General features: G+C 36.9%; 1 protein-coding gene across 3 annotated transcripts; it reads left to right on the top strand.

Annotated features, from left to right (window-relative positions):
• Positions 1-18: 18 nt before the first annotated feature.
• LOC145996433 (uncharacterized) lies at positions 19-26,998 on the top strand. Of its 3 annotated transcripts, none has more exons than XM_083132912.1 (6): positions 19-157; positions 2,885-2,980; positions 11,376-11,445; positions 12,053-12,240; positions 14,559-14,780; positions 26,055-26,998. In XM_083132912.1, exons 2-6 carry the CDS (start codon positions 2,906-2,908, stop codon positions 26,295-26,297), a joined length of 798 nt encoding a protein of 265 aa, XP_082989038.1. In that variant the 5' UTR covers positions 19-157; positions 2,885-2,905; the 3' UTR covers positions 26,298-26,998. The 3 variants fall into 3 exon arrangements, with proteins under 3 accessions (XP_082989038.1, XP_082989036.1, XP_082989037.1); XM_083132910.1 differs by having other exon boundaries at positions 11,376-11,447; positions 12,043-12,240; XM_083132911.1 differs by lacking the exon at positions 19-157 and adding an exon at positions 273-291 and having other exon boundaries at positions 11,376-11,447; positions 12,043-12,240.
• Positions 26,999-27,810: the final 812 nt, after the last annotated feature.

Here is a 27,810-nt window from a genome sequence, read left to right as displayed (position 1 = left end):
ATTTGTTTGATGAATCTGTGCATCCTTACCGTGATCCTTACTATGCTGTGGAAGAAACCGGTGAAATCTGTCATAAACATGGCAAAATACATTAACTTGTGATTTAAATTACTGTATTGCCTGTGCAAGTATTTGTTTAGAACAAAAACTACTGAAAGTAAGTAGTCAAGGGAGAAACGACACCTCCGGTTTTAATAGCTCAATGGCGTATTCTGAGAATTTTGCCTCGTGTACCGCAACAATTCATATTTATTGTATATATTAATAGAAATAAAGCACCAATGCAGGCATGTAAGTAAAACAAAAACAGAAGTCCGACAACTTCAAAATTTTCAGACAATTTCTAGATAAGCAGAAAAGGACCCGAATACTTTCACCAGTGGTTAGCCTAACATGTGGGGCTATTTTCACCAGATGCTGAAAATTGGGTACTATTATCGTATGAGGGAAACACCTACGAATCATAGATTTCGGACTTCTTTACATTGCTAACGTGTTATTTTCGAATGTGGAACATTTCCTAAAGTGAAATAATGCATATCAATGTCTATTTCTTAGATTTACGAGTACTTACTGTTACTTGTTGTAATCTAACACATTATGGCCGTGATAGCGTACTGGTTTAGGGAGCGTTGTGAGAGTGTTTTGTCGATATATGCGGTGTTGCATAAAATATCTACTTTCGTGCCCGGATTTGAAATTATGCTAATACGTCGCAAACCATTGACGTTAACCCCACAAACCATTCACGTTAGCCCCAAAAACCATTTTTAGTAAGGTTAGGTTATTTTAAGTTAGGTTAGGCAAGCATAGTTAAAAAATATATATATACGCGACACGTCATGTTCTAGTGAAAACACGGCGAGGCTGAAACACTGGCTACGGAGTTGCATCATCTTAACACACGGAACATTACACTCTCGTGCAGAAAGCAAATAGCGGGAGCAGAAACAGCATGTCGGACAGAGATTTTCGCAGAAAACAACACGCATTCACATTAAAATGGATCAAATCTACATTCAGGAACTTCCACAACGCTAAAGAAAATTAGTTCTGTAAGTATTTTCTCCTGTAAATTTGAAGGAATCCGTTTCCCTCATACGATAATGTTACCGAAATTGCATATGGGGTTATTTTCACCAGGTGCTGAGAATAGCAGAAATTGCTGAACATCAGAAATCACGTGAGCAGGAATTGGAAGTATTTGAATACTAACAACCATAAACTTGACCTGCCTAACCTAACAACGACAGCATTTGAGCATTTTATACCTACGTTATGTGACATATTAGCAGTAGTAGTCCACATCAAAATACCTTGCAGTTTTTTCCAAATCCATGGTGTGCAGAGAAGAAGTACTTGTCACCTGCACGAAAGTATATGCACACCAACATAAGCTTGATTCACGGCAACTAAAGAATGCATGCATCGGTGTAACAGACAATACCAGTTCATAGATCATATGCATGCACAGTTTATAACCTGGTGCAGCTTGTCACTCCAATGAAAAGAAGTATGTCACTTTGCAGCTTTAGTAGAGTAGTAGTGTTAACGACATGACCTTGTAATGAAGGGGTTCTGTGTTCAATATCTAAGGAAGCATGCAGTGGTTCGGACCCCACTTTAAACGGTAACAGTTGTGATTGTTCAATGGCTTTTCGAGTCTTATAGCAGTATTAAGAAGAAGTTTTGAATACTGGAAACGATTGTGAAGTAAGTAGAAAGCTTGGAGAGAGTAATCACAGTTAAAAGCTTCACTAAGTATTATATACTGGAAAACTCTGAATTGAAAAGTAGCCTACTTGAGCATGCATGCATTTCAGCAACTAGACATCCTTTCTTTACTGTTATCTTGGACATGGAATTTTATTCGAAACTGGAAGGGAGTGTCATGCTTGAGACCAGATATTACGTGATCAGTTGTGATCTTATTTAGGGACGTTATTTTAATGTTAAGACTAAGCCAGACCCACCTAACCTAACAACAAAAGCATTTAGAAACGTAATCCTCTTTGCACCTCCCACACTTCACGTAGATGGCAGTTGCATTTCATATCCCAGGACGACAGCAAATGAATGACTGCTCATAAACAAAGAATCATGTAGAAGAAGTGTGCAGATGGAAAATTGTGCTCAAGAAAATGCACGTTAAGTAATCACTAAACCTCCAAAGTATGTGTTACCATACATAAATGGAAATCGAACCATGTAAAAATGCCTGTGTACCGTAATTATTTCTGAATTAATCAATCAGAACTTGGGCCATTTAAAACTGCAGGTGTAGTCCTGGTTAGCATATTTATCAATTAAGTGGACTTAGAAACAAAATTCAGACACTGTAGTGTGTTGTAACTCTACACTGAAGGACGGCCTAATGCTTTATTTTGTCTCCTGCACCTTCTGCAACAATGTTTCCAGTGTAAGGAGATGCTATATTGTTAACATGTTATTTAATAATGTGTATAGCTATGTTAGGTTCATGTTTGGTTTAGTAGATCCTGCGCGATTACAGTGGAATCTCGACTGTTTTACAGAGAACAAAGCTGAAAAACTTAAAATGTGGTAATATATAAAATCAAGGAAAATTCTGTAACATTTTGCTGTATTGGGACCATAAAGCTTGAATGTATAATGTGGAAAAATGTAAAATCAGGTTTCCACTGTACAGTATTACTGTTCGTAACTGTTTGGCAGGTTTCCGAGATTTCCTCGCGAAGTAATATTTTCTTCATCCTTAAAAGACTAAAATTAATGTGTACAAGCTTCAGCTTATTTCCAAACACTTCCAGTTATTAGTCGGAATTTGCATAAGTTTTTCCTGTCTAAATATTGTGTCTTGAAATGTACATAATGTTTGAAGTGTGTTTTATTTCTTTATTTTCAGAATATCTTCTAGAGAACTGAAATGGAAGAAAGGAAGAATGGACTGAAATCTGAACATGAAAGAGATGAAGACAATCAGCATGGGAACATTGCAAAGGTTGGTTTGTTCATTTTATTTCCTCATAAAATGTTCAATAATTTCACTTAGGTGTTCATTGGGTAATGCTTTTGATTGTTTTATGATTTTTTTCAAATTCTCCTAGCCGAAAGACTATTTATTGTAGAATTTTGGCAATCATTGTCACACGAAATTTGAATCTTTCTTAAAGTAATGAGCACTGTTTGGATTTCAAAAAAAAATATTTATGTTGAGAAAACAAGCTAAGAATTACCTTACGCAAGCATGCGTGCTTCCCATGGACAACGTATTTTCCGTTGACAAGCGACTGTAAGTATCATAGACTAGTGGGAATTAAGTAGAAGTAAATCAGAACCTTTGCAGAATGCATTTATGGACTTTATTTTAATGGTAGGAGAACCAAACCTGGCCTGCCTAACCTAACTACGAAAGCATATATTGAACAAAATCTGTAACAGGTTCGTATGGGCACAACCAGGCCCGTACCCAGGATTTTTTGAGGGGGGCAGACCCATAGGCGAATTTCCTTAATTTTTTTCTCATATTATACACTATATATACAATACAATACAATACAATACAATATATTTATTCATCGTTAGATATTGTACAATGCAATAGATGTCGTCAGTTATTGGTTACATATTTGTTATTGTATATATGTAAATATATAATTATATATATAGAGAGGGATTACATGGAACTACAATATGTTATAGATATTAATATGAGAGTATATGCATATATAAAGTAAGAGTACATGGACATAAGACAATTATAATATTAGTGACGATGAAATAATATAAATATGGCAGTGGCAATATACATAACAATAATTCATAAAACAGGAAATAAACAATACAATACATTCTAGAATATTAAATCATTTTTGGGATGGATTTCGAATTCTTCTAGATTGTAGAAGACCTTTTCTTTTAACCAGGGTTGAAGTACACTTTTAAATTTTTTAAAAGAAACACTGTGAGCAGCTTCTGGTAACATGTTGTATAACTTAATTCCTAAATACTTATAACTACTTTGTGTTTTACTTAATCTGATTGATGGTGTGTCGAGCTTGTAACAGAATCTTGTATTGTGTCTGTGCACAGTGTGTCTTGCATTATAATTATGTACATTTTCTTTTGTATACACTAGACAGGTAAATATATATGAGCTTGGCACAGTCATTATCTTTAGTTCTTTAAAGAGATTTTTACAGGAAACAGACTGATCAAACACTCCTGCCATGCTTCGTAAAGCTTTTTTCTGCCAGATAAATACATCCCCAGCACCAGATGAGTTTCCCCACAAGAGAATTCCATAAGTCATAAGGCTATGAAAATATGCATAATATGATTGCAGCAACAAATCCTTGCTAATGCATGTTCTAAGCTTTTTAAGTAGAAATACCACCCTGGCAAGTTTGGAACATAGGTGATTTGTTTGCGACTCCCAAGATAATTTGGAGTCTAAGTGTAAACCAAGAAGTTTTACAGAAGTCCATTCATGGCCATTTCCTAATGTAAAAAATATTTTCTCTGTTTTATTTTCATTAATTGTAAGTTGATTTGTTTCAAACCAAAAAGTGGACCTTTCCTCTATTTCCTTATCAAGCTTCTCAACTGTAAATTTGTCACTGCCCACCGTAAGGAATGTGGTATCATCTGCATATAAAACAGTCTTATGAGGAATAATTTTAGGTAAGTCATTTATATAAATATTGAACAACAATGGGCCGAGGACAGAACCTTGTGGAACTCCATTTTTTATATTTAAGAATTCTGATTTTATGTTGTCTACAGTGACCATTTGTTGTCTATTTGATAAGTAGGATTTTATTAGAGCAAGTTCAGTTTCTTTGATGCCATAGAAGTGTAATTTTTTTATTAATATTTGATGGGAAACAGAGTCAAAGGCTTTACTCAGATCGATAAGTGTTGCACTTACAGAAAGTTTGGATTCAAATGCATCTAACACTGTGGAAACAATGGTTTCATTCGCTTTCACAGTGGAGAGATGGGCTCTGAAACCATACTGTGCACTTGTATATAAATTATTATTTGTGAAATAGCTATCGAGTTGATTATATAAACAGTGTTCTATAATTTTGGAGACAATGGGAACAAGTGATATAGGACGGTAATTGTCGGGGCTCGATTTATCACCCTTTTTATACACGGGTATGACGACCGAGAGCTTGAGGCAGGAAGGAAAGTGCCCACAATACATCATCCAGTTTATGAGAATGCAAAGTGGGTACTGTAGAATATCAATGATTCTTTTTAAAATAAAGTTCGACATTCCATAAAAGTCTTCCGATTTTGAATTATTTAGTTTTTGTGCTGCTTTTAAAATATCAGCAGGTTGGGTCTCATGCCACCGGAAGTCAGTCAAAATGTTACAGATGTCTTGTGACATGAGATTATTATATTCATAATCAAATTGGTTCATAGAATTGTGGTTTGTATCCAATTTGTTACCTACCCTGACAAAGAAATCATTAAATTCGCTTGGAGTAATCGGAACATTTTCTTTTCTTCTGGGTTTCCCTCTGCCTAATTCTGCCTTAATGACATTCCAAGCTGCTTTGCATTTATTATTGGAGTTATTAATAAATTTATCATTTGCTGTGCATTTAGCTTTTCTAATTTCTGATCTGTAAATATTTCTTAATTTGATATATCTGTTCTTATCTGCGTTACCATTTTTAAATCCATTATAATACATCATAAGCAAGATTTTTAATTTACTCAAGTGTGGATTATACCATTGACCTAAGTGTCTTTGTTCGCGTTTAGCTTTAATTGGTTTCTCCTTTTTTTGGACTCTAGGACAGCAGTCGTTACATATATCAGAGATGGTACTCATAAATTTCTCAAATAATGCATCGACATTTGCACTTGAGAAAATTAAATGAATCCAATCAACGTCTTTTAATTTGTTTCTTAGTATATTCAGCCTGTTATCATTAATTAGTCTAACAGATTTAATTTGTTTATGTATAGTATTCAGAGGTATATTATTGTTCAATTTTAACCATAAGCCTTTGTGGTCCGTTATACGTATGTACCAGGTGGTCCAAAAGTCCCGGAACGGTCACATATCGTGAGAAATAAACATCTAATCGGAAAACAAAAAAATACGTTTTTAATAAGTGAAAGAGAGCTATTTGACGCTTTGTGACTTTTACATTTGGAGCCACATGACAAGACACCGGTAAACTCGCAAGAAGAGCTCAGGGAGAGGATCTTAACAGCTGGTCAACACATCAAAGACACCATCACATCACGAGTTAAGTGACCAAATGTCCGTAAAAACCTGTGTGCCTGCATTCGTAATGGAGGTGCCCACTTTGAGCAAGACGTGTAATGTTCTTTAATTGTATTGTTCATTGATTCCATCCACATGAAGATGAATGAAGTATTATTTCTTGTACACAAATGTGAATGCCAGCAACATTTGTACCTTGTTGGATAGCAGATGTCACAAGGAAGTAATTTAAATAATTTGTACGCTTCGTGTCATACCATTTTTGTTATTAATACGTTGCCAAGTACGTTATCATCACTTGTAAGTTTAGACCCACCCGTTACTTACGTGTGATTGTTATTTGGGAAAAACTTTTTTTTAACGAACCACTTATTTGTTAGCTATCAGAAAACGCTAAAGTAAGTTCCATACAATAAGCAGTTTTTTCTCAATTCATCTTTTTATGTGGAAAATTGTAATTTTTTAAAAAAACAATTCAAATTTGATTATCTCGAAAACTACTAATTTTCGGACGGGGTATCATATGGTCAAATTTATTGCAAATTGTGTCTACTTTAACCCCTTTCAGGGAATACATCTAATTACCAGTCACCCTGTGTGTGTGTGTGTATATATATAAGAAGAAAAGAATAGCCAAAGATTTGGGAGGGGGTGCAAAATTTATAATTCAGCCAGCCTTCACAGAGGCATCGCTGCAGCATGATACTTAAAAATGGTACTAACATGTTGCTATGCATATTCCACTTATGCTGGAAAAATGATTCAATTGTTGTTGATACTTATACATGCCGTGTGTATACCCAAAAGTAAGTTTTTTAAATATATATATATATATATATATACACACACACACAGGGTGACTGGTAATTAGATGTATTCCCTGAAAGGGGTTAAAGTAGAGACAATTTGCAATAAATTTGACCATATGATACCCCATCCAATAATTAGCAGATTTCGAGATAATCGAGTTTCAGTTGTTTTTTTAAAAAATTACAATTTTCCATATAAAAAGTTGAATTGAGAAAAAAACTGCTCCTTGTATGGAACTTACTTCAGCGTTTTCTGATAGCTAACAAATAAGTGTCTCGTTAAAAAAAATGTTTTTCCCAAATAACAATCACATGTAAGTAACGGGTGGGTCTAAACTTACCCTACAAGTGATGATAAAAAAATGCACTCTTAGTTTACTTGGCAATGTATTAATAACAAAAATGGTATGACACGAAGCGTACAAATTACGTAAATTACTTCCTTGTGACATCTGCTATCCAACAAGGTACAAATGTTGCTAACATACACATTTGTGTACAAGAAATAATACTTCATTCATCTTCATGTGAATGGAATCAATGAACAATACAATTAAAGAACATTACACGTCTTGCTCAAAGTGGGCACCTCCGTTACGAATGCAGGCACACAGGTTTTTATGGACATTTGTTCTCTTAACTCGTGATGTGATGGGGTATCATATGGTCAAATTTATTGCAAATTGTCTCTACTTTAACCCCTTTCAGGGAATACATCTAATTACCAGTCACCCTGTGTGTGTGTATATATATATATATATATATATATATATATATATGTATATGTATATCCAGAATAAAATTTCACTTCACGAATTACTAATGATATACCTCAAGGCTCATGTAACAATCCAAACGTGCATCTCCGACCATTATCTAAGATGCAGTATATTTCAAAAGTAACTACTTGAAGTTGCTGCTCGGTACAAATATGCACCAGCAAGGCATTGGCAACTTGCTTGGTACACATTTGTACCAACTGGTCACAGGGCTAGAGGTGACATTGCTGAGCAAGTGTAAAATATTTCATTATAGAAGACTGAAAATTGTCATTGTCACATGTTGTTTCATTACATGTGCATAACTATGTGTACAAAATTCCCTGTTGTTATCATCTGTGTGATAATGCACACTTCAGACACTTAAAAGGAAATCCCCCACCTTTTCTTGCCTGTCTTGGACCTGCCATGTTCCATTATACTCCACTATGCTGCAGACTGTGGTGCTCTTGCTACTACATTCGGTATGTCTGTTAAGGTATATATATTAATACAGTATCCGCATGACATAAAAGCACTATCCACAAATTACTAATTTCAATCATGTTGAGTCAACAGTAGCACATGTAAATCATTGACCTTATTCTTAAATGTCTCCACGCCCATTGTTCAATTAGTGGTAACTAGGGCTAAGCCAATACCAATGTCGATGTATCAGTATTGGCCGATACCAGTGGTTTCGGTATCAGAAAGTATCGGTTGGAATTCATCTACTGGTAGCAGCTGATACTTTTCCGGCATACATCGGGTCTCACAGGGTCCGCAAAAATGCCGCACGACACTTTTGCTCTAATTATCCTGGAAATCGTGAAAAATTGAAACTTTCTTTTTATTTTGAAGAAATTATGAAAGAAAACTTTATTTTTTGATTATATAACATCTATTCTAATATTCTTATGTAATTCTTGAATATTCTATAGCAAATTTATTGGTAAATTCATGCATATAATTGGAGAAGATTATTTACATACCAATATTGATCAATATTTTGAACAAATTTAAATTATTATAATTTTGAAGTATCCGTATCGGTAGAATCTGGAAGAGGAACGGCATCGGTTCAAAGTGGTATCTGCTTTGCTGTAGTGGTAACACTCCTACATATTCTTAGATTAATGCACTGTCATCCTGTCTCAGATTTTTACATACCTCTTGTTCCTAGTTATGTGCATATAATGGAACAATTTCTACAACAGGTGATATGGCATTTTTCAGGGTTTTTTTTTCTTAATGGGTCGTTCATGCCATTTTCTTGAAACTGTAATTGTTAACATAGAACAATATTGGAAGATATTTGTACAAAATAACCACCTGAAATGAATTAAATCATGTACTTTTGTAAAAAATAATATAATTTTCTTTTCTTTCTGCTTGTGCTTTCAACTCTTCAAAGTTGAGAATACGTAGTTGCCAATGTAAATCACAAGAAATGTTCTATAAATTTGCTGTCACAAGCAGTTTGATTTCTTGATCTGTGAAGTTTTCTCCAAGCTGCCATTAATATTGAAATTTCTTAATTTAATAAGCCTAGAGCTGGGTGTTTAACCCTTAAACACCCAGCTGGTACATGTTTCTACCAAGCAGCATCTTAATTTAGTATGTTATTTTTTAAACATACTTCATCTCAGATAATGTTCAGAGATAAATGTTTTGATTTTTACGTGAGCCTTGAGTTGTCTTTTGTAATTAGTGAATTCGAATTTTATTCTGAGAATTGGAATTTTATTCTGACTATATTGATTGGGGGGGTCCATAGAAAAATATAGGAGGCACGTTATATTACTTTACTTCTTTTTCCCTCCAAAAGTATCAATAATAATTACCTAAATTTTGCAGCATGAGTGCAGGTTTGTTACACCTGGAAAACAGGGAAATGTCGGGGGATTTGGCTTGTCAGGCTAAAATCAGGGAATTTTGCCTATCGTCTGGAATTTATGTTCATTTTGGAGTCTGCAAGAGACAAAGTTGTAAAATGAAGAAGCAGTCCACTTCCACTTTTTGATTCGGTTAAACTTGTTTCTTTCATTCCTATGATCCTCGGTCTTGTGCAAATTATGGTTCCTTCGAATTTCTGTAATAAATTTTCACTTTTATAATACTAGATATTAGAAAGAATATCAAAGTAAAACTTGCAGTCCAGATATCTGATTGATAACTAAAGTACTTTGACAATATGATCATAATAGGAAAGGTTGGTGTAGATGAGGTTATCGTCTATTATTTTATAGATCTTAGTCTTGTTTACATTTCTATAGAATTCCTATATGCAACAAAAAATTCTGCAAATGCTGTGTACTTATAAATGTTAGCAAAAAAGCAGCATTTTCTATGACACTATAAAAAAAGTTGTGAAAGTGAATATTCATAATAATTAATGGATTGTATATTTAATTGAAAAATACATGGTTCAAAAGCAAAAATCATGATGATAAACATTTCTGAAAAATTTCATGTGTGGACTGGAAAACCTGGAAATGTAAGGGAATTTCATAATTAAAAAATCGTAGCAACCCTGGCATGGGACATGTATACAGGGTGATTCAGAATTCCTATTACACACTTCTAGGGATTGTAGAGGGGACTTAGTAGATCAAGTTTTGATAAGAAACCCATGTCCGGAAACGTACCATTTTGGTACTACACAAATGACAAGATAACATAATTTCACATCTCCCGCTTCACGGTAGGCAACCCACATTGCTGGAGGGTGACGTCTTCAGTCACCTGATGTCATGTCCGCTTCCAACGTATTCTGTTTACAATCTGGTGTGCTTCGACCTTCACGTCAGTTGCTATTCAGTCATTGCAGAAGACAGTACAGTATGGTTGAATACACGTTTGCCGAGAACACCGACATCATGTTAATTTACGGCAGATCTGGATGTAATGTTATAACTGCGCAACGTCTATATGCAGAACGTTTTCCGCATCATGTCACTCCATCACAAACCATTTTTGCCCGATTAGATGATGATGGAGATGGAGATGTCAAATTATGTGATCTTGTCATCTGTGTAGTTCCGGACATGGGTTCATTGTCAAAACTTGATCTACTAAGTCCCCTCTATAACCCCTAGAAGTGTGTAATAGGAATCCTGAATCACCCTGTATAGCAATAGACGGGTACCATTTTTAACTATATTGCCCCAATGACTTGTGGTGGCCAACCATATTCAAAATTTCACATTTTTTTTTTTTTAATTTCTTCTACTTGATAAAGAAAAAATATTTTTTTACAACCTTAGCCTTATAGCACAATCTGTAATGAATAACACAAGGTATGGTTTGTAATAGTACTGTTTGTGATTTCTGAGATATTAAATTTTGTTTAAAATGTAGCAGAATTTTAAATTTCCCCACTGAAAATATGCTTGGCATTCTCGCAAGCACCCGGGAAAACAACTTGGGATCTGAGTGTTAGATTGGGATTCTTTATTTCACTCATAAGATTTTAATTCTGCAGTAATTCATATGTCTATGTAAGTGCAAAAACGTTCGTGACAATTGGAAATTAAAGTGCTGTTTCTGATTCACATTTCTCATATTTGTTTGCAGAAACAGAAGATAAATCATCTGGGCTCTTCGTGTGAGGGAAGTGCACCACAAACAGACCATAAAGTACCAGGTGAGTGTCCACGAGAGTTTTGGAACTGGACTCAAAACATTTTAGATGCAACTTTGTGGCCAGTGTAGGGACAACGGGGCTGAAAATGTGATTAAAAAAATTTAGTCATATTTACTAGCTTCCTCAAGAGGTTAAGACATTTTTTTTAGCAATTTAGGTGATACTTTAATTTCTAGATCCAGTTGCAGTTAGCCACTCTGTACATATTGCGAACAAACATACTTTTTTTTATATTCCACATTAAGACCTTCAGTTTTTTACTACACTCAAAATCATCACATGACATTGTCTTCCCAGGGTGTAAGGGTGACCCTCTGTGAAGACACCCTGAACTGCAATTTGCAGACTATCAAGGCTCTGGCATATGCACTCATGGTCAGTATAATCCTCTGTGAGGCTCGTGTTGTGTGTGTTGTCCTTGTGTATTTGTACCTTCATCCATTTCATGTTATCACCATTCATTCTCATCTTCTTGATTAACAAAAAATGGCAAAAAAACAAAGTGTAATCGATCAGTGTTGTTTTCCTCCTCCACCCCATATCTTAACCTTACTGTACAAATAGATAAATCAGTAATTGTATTTTTTGTTTCTATGTAATTTTAAAGAACATGAGAATGGTGCTGAGAAGGATCTAGGATCCTTGCCGGATGAACGGCCAGTAAACAGAGGGAGGAACAGAAGGCGTCAGAGAAAGAATAAGGACACATCCGAAAGGCAGCCTGGTCAGAGACCAAATAACAAGAGAAGAAAGGAAACCATTTGTATGTTCTACATGAAAGGTGGTTGTAAGAAAGTGAGTATACATTATTTTCTACTCAACATTATTTGGTCAATACAATCTTGTCATTAATTCTATGAAATTATTTACAAATTGCACTTAGGAATTCAACATTTTGACTATTCACCATTGCCCTCCGGGAGAAGCAAATCAATGATCCAGTGAATGTACTTCTCTTTATCAGAGAATCAAAGATTGGATTTTGTATCAACCTCATCAGTATATACAGGCACATGCCGACCTCGATGGTAGAGTGGTTAGTACTGTGTGTATGATGCCATCTGTTTCGGGTTTGAATCCCAGGCTGGGCATGGGTGTTTTTTGTGACTGTCGTGGATTTTTTAGCCAGTATTTGGAAAAATATATATATGCTGGCTCCTGAATTATTTTTAGTTTTGTTTCCCCCTGGTACCTATTGAAACTAATAGCTTCTACAATGCATGTTCAATTCTTTACTGGAGATGATGCACCTGAATTAGGTATCAGAAGGTCCCCGAATGAGGGGAGCAAGGGTGAAGGGAAGGACCAACCCATTTGCAGATTTTAGGGGTAGCAGGAAGTCTTCTGCTGCAGTCCATGACCTTTTGAAAGTGCATGTTGCTTTTTTTTTGTCCAGAATAGTTTTGTACTGCTTATTTTGTATATTATGTTAGTCTGCATTTCAAAGATGTACAAAGAGAATATACATCAATGACTTGCCTTGCTGCACCCGTTACAGCGAGGCCAGCATGTGTTTCTGACTCAGGGTGCACTCCCCCAACCCTAATAGTGGATTCGCCTGTCGCTATGTCACTTCACTTCCGTCGGGATCTTCTGAACGGTCAGCTGTTACCTTGGTGCTGGTACTGATGGTGATCGTGTTTTTTTCCACTTTGCACACAGAGGGGTAAGCTCTGAACCCTTATTCAATACGGCTCACTCCTGGTGTATTGTGTCATGAGCTCAAAATTTTACTTCTCTTTTCTGTCACTTTTGGCTAATCACAAGGATGAGTCATGATACGATGAAATTTATGAAGTGCTCACAAAACACCCACATGCCCAGGCTGGGATTTGAACCTGTAACCTCTGATGTTGTAGCCTGTGGTAATAGTTGATATTTCTCTTATTTTTATAACCTGATAAATAGATGTTAATTAGCAAGACTTCCACATCAATATTCAGGTATCCCAGCGGAAGCACTTTGGCATGGATAAACTCTCCCTGGTCATTCACTACACCTGTCATGTAACATATTCATTTCAAAATTCCTTATGTAGTGTACAACTATTATTATTTTATTATTATTGTCATTGTAACTACACTTGAACTGACTCAGCTGACAACTGATTAACTTCCGGTCTTTCACGTTGATGATGGAAGTCAGTAAAACCCAAATTTTTCATTCCTGAATTTTACATTTTAAGTTTTTTCAGCTTGGTCTCCCGAAAAAGTAAAATTGACCTTTTAGAATACAATATTGCCTTGTACTTAAGTTCAGCATTCCAATTCAGTGAGTGCATCATGCATTTGTAATATGCCACTTTCTTATGAGCTATCGTACAATTCCTATTATTATTTTTTTCTACATCCAAGAGACATGATATTTAGAGATGTTTGTTTTTCATGTATGCAGCATCCCTCTGCCAATATTCTATAGGACCTAAAACATCTAAATGTACCACAAATTCCTATAGATACCTAAAAGCTCTGTTTGTATCTAGAAATTACTTTTCCTTATTTCTACCACAAAAGTTTTAAGACCCTTGAATCTTCCGACCTTGAACGAATCCAAGTGGCAGAAGAAGCAGCAATCCCACAGCAAGGGGTGTGAGTGGTGTTGGTCTTCCTCTGTGCACCTTTCCATCATCTTCCAGCGTCCATTGTTAAATGCTGTACTTTCCAAGCAATTAAAGGGTCCGTAGGTGTAGCATACCAAACAAAGATGCAGGCTGTTTAGCTACAAAATCATTCGGGTTGTTAAGGCATGGCTGGCTTCATTTCCAGCCTCCAAGAGCATAAGAGCATGGGAAGATTCCATGAATAAGCTAGTCTGATTGGCTGTACATAAATTGCATCTGAAACTAGTTATTTCAAAAATTATTATTACTTAAATTATACATATTTATTTATCATAAGCACATAAGAATCTGTTCCCTAATAATTACTAACCATTCAACAATATATCTTGGCATTCTTTCTTGTGAAATTTTCATGTCTCTTAACTTCATTTTCATTTTTAAAGATAAACCATTTATATTTATTGCATACTTTATGTATTTTGATTGAATGTTGGACTTTTTCTCCATAAGCAAGTTTGTACATCAATATGAAAATGCTGTCTTGCTTTCTTAGGGAGACAACTGCTTCTTTTCCCATGACGCACTTCCACCTCGGAAGATGGAGCTCTGCAAATTCTACCTCATGAGCTCATGTTCGAAGCAGAACAAGTGCCTGTTCATGCACGAGGACTTCCCCTGCAAGATCTTCCACTCTGGCCAGAAGTGCTTTGCTGGGGACAACTGCAAGTTTAGCCATGAGGAACTGACGGACGAAACTAGGATGTTGTTGCACAAGGTAAGTAAACAGTGTGTACCATATTTACTCATGTATAATGCACACTTTTTCCAACATTTTTGCTCCCAATAACTGTGGTGTGTATTATGAATGGAATAATTCGGACAGCCAACATGAAACCGTGCATGTTTTCACTATGTCACTGCATATAACACATATATATCAACGGGTGCAAATGCAAATGACCAGATTGGATTTCTTTAGTAATATTTTTTTTTTTTATGTAGGTAAATATTTTTTTAGAAAAGGGTCTGCTTGTTGTTCTTTGGCAAGGTCAAATTCATGTGTTCTCAAAACAGATACAATTTCATCTTCCAGGGGAGGAAGTGGCGTGGTGCTATGCACAGGGGAACACTTTACCTTTTTTTTTTACCTTTTATCTCGATCAACTTCACTTTACGATCATTTAAAATTATTGTGTGGACTTTTTTGATGTTTTCGTCGGTAACAGCCTCTTTGGGGCGTCCACTGCGTGCATCGTCTTCGATGCTCATTTCGCCTCGTTTAAATTTAGCAAACCACTTCTCAACGGTTGATTTTCCTGGTGCAGAGTCCGAATAATGTTTATCAAGCCAAGCCTTGGCTTCAACAGTATTTTTTTTCGCCAAAAAGCAATGCTTTATTAACACACGAAATTCTGTTTTTATCCATTTTTTCACAATAACAAAAGCTGCTTCACTCACAATGCTATATCTCACGAACTAATTATCCGGCAGCTGTGAAATTTATACACGTATATTTTGAAGGTTAGTACTAAGTAAAAATCACATGGATTTAATTCTAGTAACGCCATCTATAAGTCAGCCTACGAACTTTTCAGCCCAACTGTTATAAATCTCTTGAAAAGGATGTAGTGTCTGAATGCTTTTAAAGCAAAAATTATGCCAGAGAGTTCTAACATGTTTATGTCTTGTTCTCTTTCCTTATCATTTAGTATCCTGCTTGCATATGCAATTGGCTGAATCCTTGGGGGTCTTCGTGAGCAATGACAGCCCCTAGAGCTATTTTGCTACTGTCCATCTATATGTGAATAGGAAGAGAAGAATCGTATCTGGCTAATACTGGGCACATGATTAGTAAATGCTTTAAAGCATTGAATGCCTCGTTTTGTGCTTCTGTCCATCGAAATTTTCTCTCCTTCTTCAGCAGTTGTGTAAGAACTGATGCGTGTTTGGAAAAATGTGGAGAGTAACGATGGGAAAAATTTGCCAGGCCCAAAAATTGGCGTAAAGTCTTCTTGCTTGTAGGTGTCGGATACGACTTAACAGTTTCTAGCATCTTAGGTGAAATAGCACATCCTTTTTCGGATAAATGGTGTCCAAGATAGACAATATCATCGTTTAGGAATTTTGCCTTTTTAGGAGCCAATTTTAATCCAGCGAGCCTAAGTCTTTCAAAAGTGTTGCGCAATATCTTCAAGGGAGTCGGTATGACGTCAGTAGGGTTACCAGATCGCTGTAAGGGAAATGTAGGACATGCTGTCCCAAAATGTAGGACATTAAGTCAAAATGTAGGATGCAACACATTCTCAATAAATAATACATATTTCTGTAGAACACGTTAGGAAGTAGTTGAAAAATGACACTTTTCAGTTTTTAAAAAATTATTTCACAACGAATGTTTAAATGCAAAATTTCAAAACTTGCAATCATACTAATCAATGCACCTCTTACTACTTGATTTAAGTGGTACTTCTCAGAGGAGACAATTTTTATCAAACTCGTTGAAATTATAGGGACCAATACCAAACATTTTACAGACTTTATGAAAAATTAATTCTCTCGTGAGTCTGTTGTGCTGATGGTAATGAAAGTACTCTCTCAACATTTGAATTATGACCTGTAATGGCAAACAAATATTCAGCAATTACTGTAATTTAAAATGGTTTCATCTTGGGTAGTTTTTAGTTCAATAACAGGGTGTCTACCAAAATAATACATCCAGAAATCTTGACTTTTTCTGGACTTTTCTAGATCTTACTTAGGTAAAGTTGGAAATTAGTAATTAAGAAAATAAATATTTATTTAATGAAAATCCCTACCAAAGAGCCAGTTAAGATGAAAACTGAAGCTGAATTTAAGAAGAGAATTAGATCTGCTTTCTCGTATTAATGCATCCTGAACTGTGTTTGGCAGACAAGCGAGGCTTTGGCGTCTGGACTTGCAGCCAGTATAATCTTATGTGGGGCTTGTGTCGGTTGTCCCTATATGTTTGTGACTATCCATTCATCCTCATCTTCCCGCTTACCATCATTCATCCTCATCTTCGCGTAGCCAATGGGACAGAAAAAAGTGAAGTAAAATAAACTAAATCAAGCAATCAATAGCAAAAATTCTTGACCACAAGAATAATTTATTGCCTTTTTAGTGACTTCTTGACCTACTTGTTGATTTTTTACTTTTTCTTGACTGGCAGATACCCTGAATAACTTTGTTTTCTATGCCCCTGCATTACAATCAAATTATATTCAATATTGAATAAGAATGGGCAACAACTTGTTCCATCAGTATAAACCTTAAGGCAAAAAATTCTCAGGCATTGAACGGTGACGTTATCAGAAAGTGGTCCCAAGACTTTGTTCATTAATTGATTCCGTTTTCCCGTTTGTTTAATAGCAGGATAAACTTTATTCTTTTTGTGGAATGACTGAATCAAAATAAATTTCACTATTGAGTTTGGAAGCGCAGTCCATAGACTTGTAATTTGCATGACTTTTTTCTGTTGCGTATTTTCCTAATTAATATTATGTGACGCTCAAAATGTAGGGCATTTATGATATTTTTCAAATTCCTCCCGGACTCCGGACATAAGGCTAAAATGTAGGACATGTCCGGGAAAATCCGGACGTCTGGTAACCCTAGTCGTCAGAGACTGCCAGGAGATCATCTGCATAGAAGAACAAATGGCGGTTGTCAACGACGTTGAGGGCTAAATTCAGCACTATCGCTAACGCTGTTCTCGACGTGACAAATCCTTGTGGGGCATAATTAAAAGCGTAAGTCCCCATCTGCGTCACTTGAAAACTCACTTTTTCACGGCTACTTGGTGTGAGGCGTATCTGAAAATAAGCCGAGAGGATGTCCATAGATGAATAATATTTGAAACCTGCCGCCCTTTCTACGATGTCTATGAGATGAGGTGCCAGAAAACTTATCTTCTTGGCGACGGCGTTGATCCGACGCACGTCAAAACAGACACGGTACGTGTTATTTGGTTTCTTCAGAAGCAAAATAGGAGAAACGACACCCTGTTGTAGCAGTTTCTTGATTTCTTGTAGCATGATTGGAAGTGTATGTGGTGGTATCCTGTGGGGTCGAGTGTACACTGGAGGCGAATCTCCTGTATCTATATCCAATTCATACAGGGTGCAACTTCCTATGTCGTCCTCTTTCCAACTAAAAACATCGGCGAACTCGTACGTCAGTTCTAGTAGTTTATCTCGGTCTTCTTCACAGACGTTGGGGCTAATGTCGATCTTCGTTTTGTCAAAGTTTTTCCGAGATTCGGATATACGCTTTTGGAGTTCTTCAGAATTGTCCTTCAAAAAATTTTGATGTGACTTCCCATCGTTACTGTTATTTCCGTTTAGTGGGTTCCAAATTGGTTCTGTCCTTGCCTCGGCAGGACCGTTTGTGTCTCCGGTTTCCTGCTGGCCAATTATTTCCAAGACAGCATCAGCTTTCCCTATCGTCGTGAATGTCGGAATGGTAACGGGTTCATTGGAAAAAATTTTAATGAGGACATGTGGTTCGTGTTCATGGATGAGGGAGGTAGGGATGCAAGTTCCTTTAGAGGATGAAAATCTGGGAATGGGGTTTAATATATGGCTACTATCGCTGGTTGTGCAATTTAGAAGTTGTACTTTTACCACCGCTTGTTCTCTAGGGTTTAGTTTTACTTCCTCCTGTGTTGTGTAGGTGGGTTGGATACACTGTTCTAGATGTTCCATGGCAATTTTGGATAATTTGTGTACTTGTTGCTGAGCATTCTTTTCTCTTTGCAATTTCCAGGAACCAAAATGAGTAATTAGCAAGGTTTGTCTACTTGTGTCTATGACGGCTCTATGTGCTGTTAGAAAATCATTTCCCAAAATGTTGAGGTTTCCTGACCCTTCATACAGAAGTGCCGTGTGCAGAAAAGGTTGATCGGCCAATTTGAAGTGTGAGTCAGTTTCGTTTGTTATTGAAAATTTTGAATTATTAAAAGCACTTAAGACATGAATTTCTGTTTTACCTTGATATTTCGAAAATAGTCTTGCCTGTTGTTGAGTTTTGGGTTCTTTCGGTTCTTCCATAATCCAGAAAATGGAGTTAAGAATAAGACAGAATTTGTAACACAAACAAAAGTGTATAATTCAGCAACACAGTAACAGAACAAGTACAACAACTTACATATTGCTATAAATGAAAGAAGTCTCGTCACGAAGAACGGCTATGATATTGAGACATACATGAGAGAAGCAATACACAGACTGATAACGAACAACATTCAATAACTACACTACCGACAAAAAGTTTAAGACCACCATGAAAAACGCCCAAAAGATCAGTATGGAGTTTTGTATGGAACAAACGGTTCCTGTCCAAGAAAGACTTTACGATGATACAAATGGAAAATGCAATGTAGTCTAGTTTGAACCTCGCAAGACGCGAAACCAATTTTTTTTCCGAATGTGTAGCATGTAGTTGGCAAAATGGAAAGTGACAAAAACGTTGCTGAAGCTGGCAACATTGCAGCTGTGTGCGCGAAACCGGTCAGTACGGTAGCCAGCCTCATTCGCATCCTTATCAGTGGCTCAGGATCAGTTGCTGTTCATGCAGGCGATTTTTTCCTGGTGGTCTTAAACTTTTTGTCGGTAGTGTAGGTCTGGTGTTCACTGCTGACGCAGATCAAGTCCGGCGTATATGTTCAATTGGTATACGACACTCTCCCCCTCCCCCTTTGGTTGAAGAGACTCCCGTTTCATGGTGTTTGCCCATAGCAGTCAGGCGGTCATCTTGGTCTCCTTACCGGTTGATTGTCGCAGGTCGCATTGCTTTGCAGAAATGCTCGAATCTATCGAAGTATTGGTTAATACTTTCTTGCTCCCTGCAGAATTCAGAAAATTGTCACAACTTTTGCATTGTGTATAGAGATTCTCACCTCCAACAGACAGCTTGAAGAACAATCACAAGAAATATGTAAAATTACGAGAAGTAAGTATCAGATGAAGTTTCCAAGATCCTCGTCGCCATTGTTGAGTTTTGGGTTCTTTCGGTTCTTCCTTAATCCAGAAAATGGAGTTAAGAATAAGAGAGAATTTGTAACACAAACAAAAGTGTATAATTCAGCAACACAGTAACAGAACAAGTACATCAACTTACATATTGCTATAAATGAAAGAAGTCTCGTCACGAAGAACGGCTATGATATTGAGACATACATGAGAGAAGCAATACACAGACTGATAACAAACAACATTCAATAACTAGGTCTGGCATTCACTGCTGATGCAGTCCGGCGTATATGTTCAATTGGTATACGACACCTGTTCATAACAGTTGTAGTACTACCTGAATCTAAAAGCATTGGAATTTGCTTGTTTCCTACAGTTATGTCAACGAAGAAAAGGTTGTTGACTTTTTGTTAGAGGAAGTGTGATTTTGTGGAATTTTTCTGAATTTCCAGCATTACCTTCCTGTGCACTAGTAACTGAAATAACAAGAATACGCTTCTGTTTTTGTTTATTTGGTCTAGGAATTAATTCGTGCGCCTGGACAAGAGATGGCACAACGAGCGTATCGTCTCACAGTTCCGTGTAGCCACACATGCGTTGAAAACTCCTGTCAGCGTGCATCATTCGTAGTATAGGGCAGTTGATTGACGCGTCAACAACAGCATTTTGTAGTCAACTGAACATGGTGCAGTTTGTGCCAGATAAAGTGTTTTTGGGGGGTGTTCTGCTTCATTACTTTAACATGCAGAAAGTGCTACCGAAAGTCATCGTATTTTGGTGAAAGTGTATGGTGGTGACCATGCGCTAGCTGAGCGAATGTGTCAGAAGTGTTTTGCACGGTTTAGAAGAGGTGATTTCGGCCTGGAAGACCAAGAGCGACCTGGACAGCCAAAAAAATTTGGAGACTAAGAATTGAGAGCATTGCTCGATCAGGATTCGTGTCAAACGCAGGAAGAACTTGCAGAAGCATTAGGCGTTGATCAAACAACAGTTTCCAAACACCTCAAAGCCATGGGAATGATTCAAAAGATGTCACATTGAGTTCCACATGAATTGAAAGACAGAGACATTGAAAGACGAAAAACCATTTGCAAATTGCTGCTTCAAAGACAGAAAAGAAAGGGGTTTTTGCATCGCATTGTTACTGGCGATGAGAAGTGGATCCATTACGAGAACCCGAAACGAAAAAAGGCCTGGGTAAAGCCAGGTGAACCAGGTCCATCACAACCGAAATGAGATATTCACTGTGCAAAGGTTATGCTGTGCATATGGTGGAATATGAAAGGTGTGGTGTACTATGAGCTGCTGCAACCGGGTGAAACTATTAATGGAGAACGTTATCGACGACAATTAATGCGTTTGAAGCAAGGTCTGGCCAGGAAACGACCAGAATGGGAGAAGCGACATGATAAACTTGTTTTTCAACATGATAACGCTCGCCCACATGTCGCAAAATCTATTAAGAAAATGTCGGATGGGAAGTTTTACCCCACCTGCCGTATTCACCAGAGGTTGCTCCTTCGGACTACTACTTGTTCGATTGCATGAATAACGATTTGATTGGACAGCGGTTCACTTCTTCAGAAGATATCGAAAAATGGGTCTCTGACTGGATCGCTTCAAAGGATGAGGACTTCTTTCGCCACGGAATCCATAACTTGCCTGACAGATGGGCGAAAGTGGTGGCTCACGATGGACAATATTTTTCTTAAGGTATTTATGTATTTTGTGTTTGAACTACAGCTTCAATGTGTGCGTAACAACCGCACAAATTAATTCCTAGACCAAATAGGTTTCAGCGTCATTGCCTTGTAATCAAGGGGTCCCGGGTTCGATACCCGGTGGAGGCACAAGTGGTTCGGATCCCACTTTAAACTGTAGGTCCAGTCCCGATTAGCCTTACTGTGCATAAAGTGGACTTAAAACACCAACTCAAACCAAACCAAAACCAAATAGGTTTCTTCTTTCTCGCATGTTATCCTTTCATTTCATCCGTACAGTCGGAAAACTAGAACCGCTGTTTGAATTCGCCTTCAAATATCTCTTTGTCAGAATTTGCATGAGTGCAAAACGTAATACAGTCTATATCATCAGGATGTTCTTCTAAAAATTGCTTCACACATGAAAGGGCTATTCTGACTGTAGCTGCTGAGTCGAACCCGAAAGCGCCTGTGGCTAGGTGTGGGAAACAATGGATCTTTGTCCTAAAGCTAAGAGTAAATTTATGCAGTTGACATAGCATTTTTGCAAAATTGCAGGATCTTGGTTGTTTGGAGTGACGGAATGAAAAATATAATTAGCAGATAGATTGTACGCTGGGGTAACTCTGACGTCACCACTCTGTGTTTTGTTGAAGATTTGAAGTTCATCGTTCAGTTACTGTCCGCATGCTCTAGAAAAAGGTAAAGCTACTCCGCCGATAGGTAAAAAATCAGGGTTGCAAGCTGAAACCAAAACATTTGCATCTGCTTTTGTGATTTCAGCTGTTATGATGTTAATCGTGCTCGTGTGCGACGACAACCTGTGTTGAACTTTGCTCTCAGTTGCAGCGGGAGCCGTATCGCTCAAACTCGGTTCGTTCGTCTGTGAGCACTGAGGTTCGTGCTGACGAGAGAAAAATTTCTCGACTTCTTTAAGTACTTGAGAGCGGCATATCCGACGAATTCAACACCCCTTGCTTGCAGGCTGGAATGTGCTGACTGTCTCCTAGAGTTCAATTCCCTACATACCTAACTTCTAAAATCGTCGTGATCTTTACGGAGAGCAAGAGTCATGGAGACTAAATTTTGTAAGATAAATACATTACCCTGTAATGCATCAAAAATGCCTTGTTGATTTTTAGAGAGCTGGTTGTGAACAATTTGAGATTCTGATATATGTGACGTGAAGGCAGGGTCTCAACTGTTTTAGGCATAGCTCTAACTTGCAAGAATGGATTGTTTGCACTAAAAGTATCGAGGGTGGTGAAATTGTTTCTTGCATGCGAATCCCTGCGGCTTTAATGAGCTCCTCATTGGGAAATTTTGTGACTTCAGAAAATATAGTGATTGTTTCAATTGACGTAATTATTTTAATTTACTTATTGAAGGGGGGACCGGTAGCTATTTTGCCTATACTACGACAAAACCCGCACACTAACCACGATGTTACGTTTAGGCCGTTCACCAGCTTAAACTTCTTGACTGCAAGATGATGAATGTATGGGGAATGAAATAAATTACGCTCATTGCCCTTTACCAATATTTAATAGAATTCACACAAGCGAGAGAGGATGATCAGGCACGAGCCAGCAAGATATTTAAACATTGATAATGAGAAACCCAAAGTGTCACCACCATACCTGATTCGTGGTTCCTCGGCTGAGTCGTGACGTGGCACTGTGTCGGTCCATCGAAGGTGTCCTCAGTGGGTTCGCCCAAACCTTTTAGATGGACCAACTTAACACGGTCACTCGCAACACACTTCCCACTGCGCTTATCAATCAAGACTCCTCACCCAGGGACTGCTGGCGTTTCTGATTACACCGCATTTTATTTCCGGCTCGTGACACAAGGTAAGTAAACAGTGTGTACCATATTTACTCATGTATAATGCACACGTTTTCCAAAATTTTTGCTCCCAAAAACTGTGGTGCGTATTATGAATGGAATAATTCGGACAGCCAACATGAAACTGTGCATGTTTTCACTATGTCACTGCATATAACACATATATATATATCAACAGGTGCAAATGCAAATGACCAGGTTGAATTTCTTTAGTAAAAAAAACAAAAAAAACTGTAAAAGTGAAATAGCCATTTCCCATAATTTTTCACTTTGCACCAGAACGTTTTAAGACATTGAGAAAAGCGGCACCACTCTTGCAGAATTCGAGCATGCACCTCCCGTCACACAGGATGTGTATCAGTGGTATTTGTTTGTCAATAATAGAAAATAACTTCCTGAGCACTTCAAATCCATAACATAATTTTGGTCCTGCTTTCTTCTACTATGGAATAAACAAGGTGATTACAAATAAAAGCTTTGGGATGCTGAACATAGTGAAGGGTGAGTGGGAAGGTGGCTTGGGTTTGTGACTCGTGTATACACAAGATGAAATTCTCCTCCAAGTCCACAAAACAACAAGTGAATAGGTATGATGTCATTCACTCTTGATCGTCGTAGCAACAGCTTTACGACCTACAACTAAGAAATTTTCTCGGAACCTGAATTGAATGACATTTGTTTGATGCTTCTTCCCATCAAAAACCAGAGTGTACATTATTATACACACACATGCATTATACACTTGTAAATGCAGTACTTGCCTGCCCTATGTTGATAAAATGTGCTATCTTACAAGTAGACCTTGGAATTTTAGGCTTGAAAAATGAAGTTTTAGGCTCCTAGGTTTTAAAGGTACAAAATTAAACTAAAAATAAATTGATTGATTTACTTTATTTTACTTTACTTTTCTGCCACTTTTTGTTAATTGCGAAGATGAGGATGAATGGTGATGAGATGAAGGTGACGAATGGACAATCACAAAGACTAATAATGATACATTGCAATTCCTACAGAGGATTATACTGGCTGCAGGTCTAGATGCCAGAGCCTCGTTAGCGTGCAACAATGCAGTCCAGTGTGTACTACGTCAAATTGAGGTTTACATTTGGGTGCCTTTGGAAATAGTTGTCCCTTACACCCCTTTCAAAAAAGCCCTAAATTAAACTCTAAAACTACATTTTATATAAGCTACAACCATTGTTGTTATAAAAAGCTGCAGATTAAATAAAGTTTCGTTCTTACACCCGTGTTTATTACCCGAAAACAAAAACATGACCTATACAATCAACTCATATTTTCTGTTCTACAAGAGATTTGAACCTGTGATCTTCAGACAACTGGTCTGGCTTTTTACCACTTTATCACTTGATCAAACCAGGTTGAAATTTTGTCTTAAATAGTTGTCAACAATCTTTAAAACTTTGTTAACATGCCTGCTGTTTCTCACTAGTTATTTTTACAAGCTAGAATTGACTAGAGGTCTACAACCAAGAGCTCAACTTCTGTGAGAACTTATTGTCTCCCATCTACTGTGAAGTGGCATTGTTATATGTTGCAAATAATTTCTCATACCAATGTTAGTTCCAGATTTGGCCTTAGCCACCGAGCATTTACTTTCTGGACATCTAGTACATCACCGCAAGTTTGAAAAGCACGTGAATGAACAGTTTCCATCCAGAAGGGCTCCCGCCTGTCAAATCATATGATTCTGTGTAATTTCCAGAATATTTGGATTCCACAAAAGTGCGGACCTACAGAATTAAACATAAGCTGCAGTGGTCCTGTCTTACTTTTTTATTTTGTACACGATCCAGAGTGGTAATTATTGGAATAGCATGGAAAACCACATTCCTTGACTATTTGCATAGCAAATAAGGGGCGAATTTTCGCAATGAATAAAATAGTTTCTTGAGATAATAGAAAAAGAGTAAGGTAAATAGAATGGGAATCGAACCCAGAACCTTTGACATCTGAAACGTATATGCTACCACGGCACCAACGGAACACTTGGAAGTCCGACAATCTTCACCTCATGAGACACACTTAGAAAGCTTCGAAAATTTGAAGCTCTTTTTTCTCGGAAGTGATAGTCTAGTGCACACTAGCACCTCGGCATATCAATACCTGTAGGGTACTCTACCACTACACAAAGTTCCCGTCCCAAGCCGTACCCTCTCTTTAGTTAAGTGAGTTATTGCCATATTGCGTGATGGACAAAATTAGCCAATGTGTTGACGTGCCCATAACATCAAAACCAATCAAGGTGGCCAGAGTGTGGTGCTGATCACACCACATCCCCCTCCCTCCCATGTGCCTTAATGACATGGTGCATTAAGCACATAATACCTACCAGAATTATACATATGCTGGAACACTCTTCAACTAGTATCATTCATACTTTCCAATGATAACAACACTGTTATATCAGCATTGATGTAGCCAAAAAAAATTCATAATCATTAGCTATCCATGAGCATTGTATATAGTAATTATGTCATTCTTTTATTGCAGTACATGAGCAATGGTCCCAATCAAAGATCGGGAAATCCAAAACAAGAAGATGAGTGCAAAGTTGTTGGTCAACAGGCATGTGAGGTTGTTGGCCAAGAGGAAAGGAAGAAGCCTGTAGCTGAAAAGGAAAGGGAGGATCCTGCAGCTGAAGAGCAGAGGGTGTACCCTGCGGCTGAAGCAAGTGACCCGCAGGAGAGTTCACATGAAAAGCCAGCGCTTAGGTTCTACGTGGACATACTCTGAATCAGAGTCGAAAGTAGAAGGACAGAATGCTTATTTAATTATAACTATATGAAACAATGCCTGAACATAAAAAGCGAAAGTTATGAGCTGAAAGAGGAAATCCGAGCAGCTAATTTCCAGCAAATAGAATGTTTGAAAATGAAGACTAGTCTCATTAGTGTTCATGCAAAATGCCATGGAACGGGTGAGATTCGTGGTTTCCATTATTAAAGAGTGAAGCAGAAAATTTATTCACGCAAGGAACCAATTGAATGAAATGGTTTTGTAATGGTATCACATTTTGTTTTTGTTATTGTTGTTTAGGAGTGAAAATACTTCCTTCTTCCAACAACGTAAGTTCTCTTCTCATTTCCATACATACAAAATAGTGTCTTGTTGATAAAGTTTGATAACAAACATCCAAAGCTAGTATTCTAGAAACTTCAGAAAAAACTGAATGAATTGCAAAAATTGAGTAAATATGAAGCATAATTGTTATTTTTCATAGGTAATGGCTGTGCATAAGTTTTCTTTTACTTCCATATCCGCTCCACAGTATACAATATAAATTCATGAAAGGAAATATATAATCTGTCATAAGTTGTTCTGGCAACACTGTTTTTATCATTTATTTATAAATTTGGTATTGAAATTATGTCATGAGCATAATCTTTGAACAATTTCTTTATTTTTTTGTCTAGAATGAAGTATTTTGATCGAAACTACTTTCTGTTGAATTATTTACATTAATATTTTGCCTTTTCCTCGAGGTTTGCATTTTATTAATATAATAATAGAATGACTTATGTTTGTACAGATCATGGCCCAGTATGGCTCTCATGTTTACTTGTGTAATATATATATATACAAGGCAAAAAGTGGAAGTCTCATGTTTTTTTTGAAAATAATAATCAAAAGGAAAATTTTGTTACTTTATTTGTTTTGTACCATACAACATTCTCTTCTATCCCGTTTCTATCAAAATGTATAGAATTTGCATACATCATTAGTATAAACAGGGTGTATGCCAGTCTGGGAAAAGTCCGGGAATTCACTTTTTGTGAAAATATCAGGGAAATTTACTGTTTCTGGAGAAATGAACTTTTCTCCTGATAGTGCACTAGAAGTAGAACAAATTCAAAAAGGATGAGCAGGAAATTTTAAATTTGTTGTCAACAAACTATACATCAGTTTGATGTCACAGTAGAAATTAAATATTCTGGGAAACAAGTCATATTTATCTACTTTCATGTAGAAATCTACTACAGTAATTGGCTATTGAAATTTCGCACTTTCTATTTGCTATATTTGGATTGGATTTGGTAGATATTAGGATTAATACAGATACTGATGCTAAATATGTTTTATTTTTGTTATAATTGTTATAATTTTTCATTAAGAAAATATTTGTAAACCGTAAGTGAACATGTATCAAGTAGTAGAATGATGCTCCTTTCCAACAATCAATTTCTATTCAGCATCACTTTACCAGGTGTGCCAGTTAATATTCTTAATTGATCTGAAAGAAAACAAG

This window comes from Lepisma saccharinum, chromosome 12 (genome assembly GCF_977018435.1).
Source record: "Lepisma saccharinum chromosome 12, izLepSacc3.1, whole genome shotgun sequence".
In the NCBI taxonomy this organism is placed as follows: domain Eukaryota; kingdom Metazoa; phylum Arthropoda; class Insecta; order Zygentoma; family Lepismatidae; genus Lepisma; species Lepisma saccharinum.
Note: the sequence above shows the minus strand (reverse complement) of the source record. Positions and strands in the feature narration are given on the sequence as shown.

What these genes read in the sequence shown, in the direction of transcription:
- LOC145996433 (XM_083132910.1), top strand. Translation starts at nt 2,906, where the DNA reads ATGGAAGAAAGGAAGAATGGACTGAAATCTGAACATGAAAGAGATGAA. An exon ending in CAGACCATAAAGTACCAGGT is followed by an intron (nt 11,448 to 12,042) that starts GAGTGTCCACGA and finishes TTGTTTCTATGT; the next exon opens with AATTTTAAAGAACATGAGAA. An exon ending in CTAGGATGTTGTTGCACAAG is followed by an intron (nt 14,781 to 26,054) that starts GTAAGTAAACAG and finishes CTTTTATTGCAG; the next exon opens with TACATGAGCAATGGTCCCAA.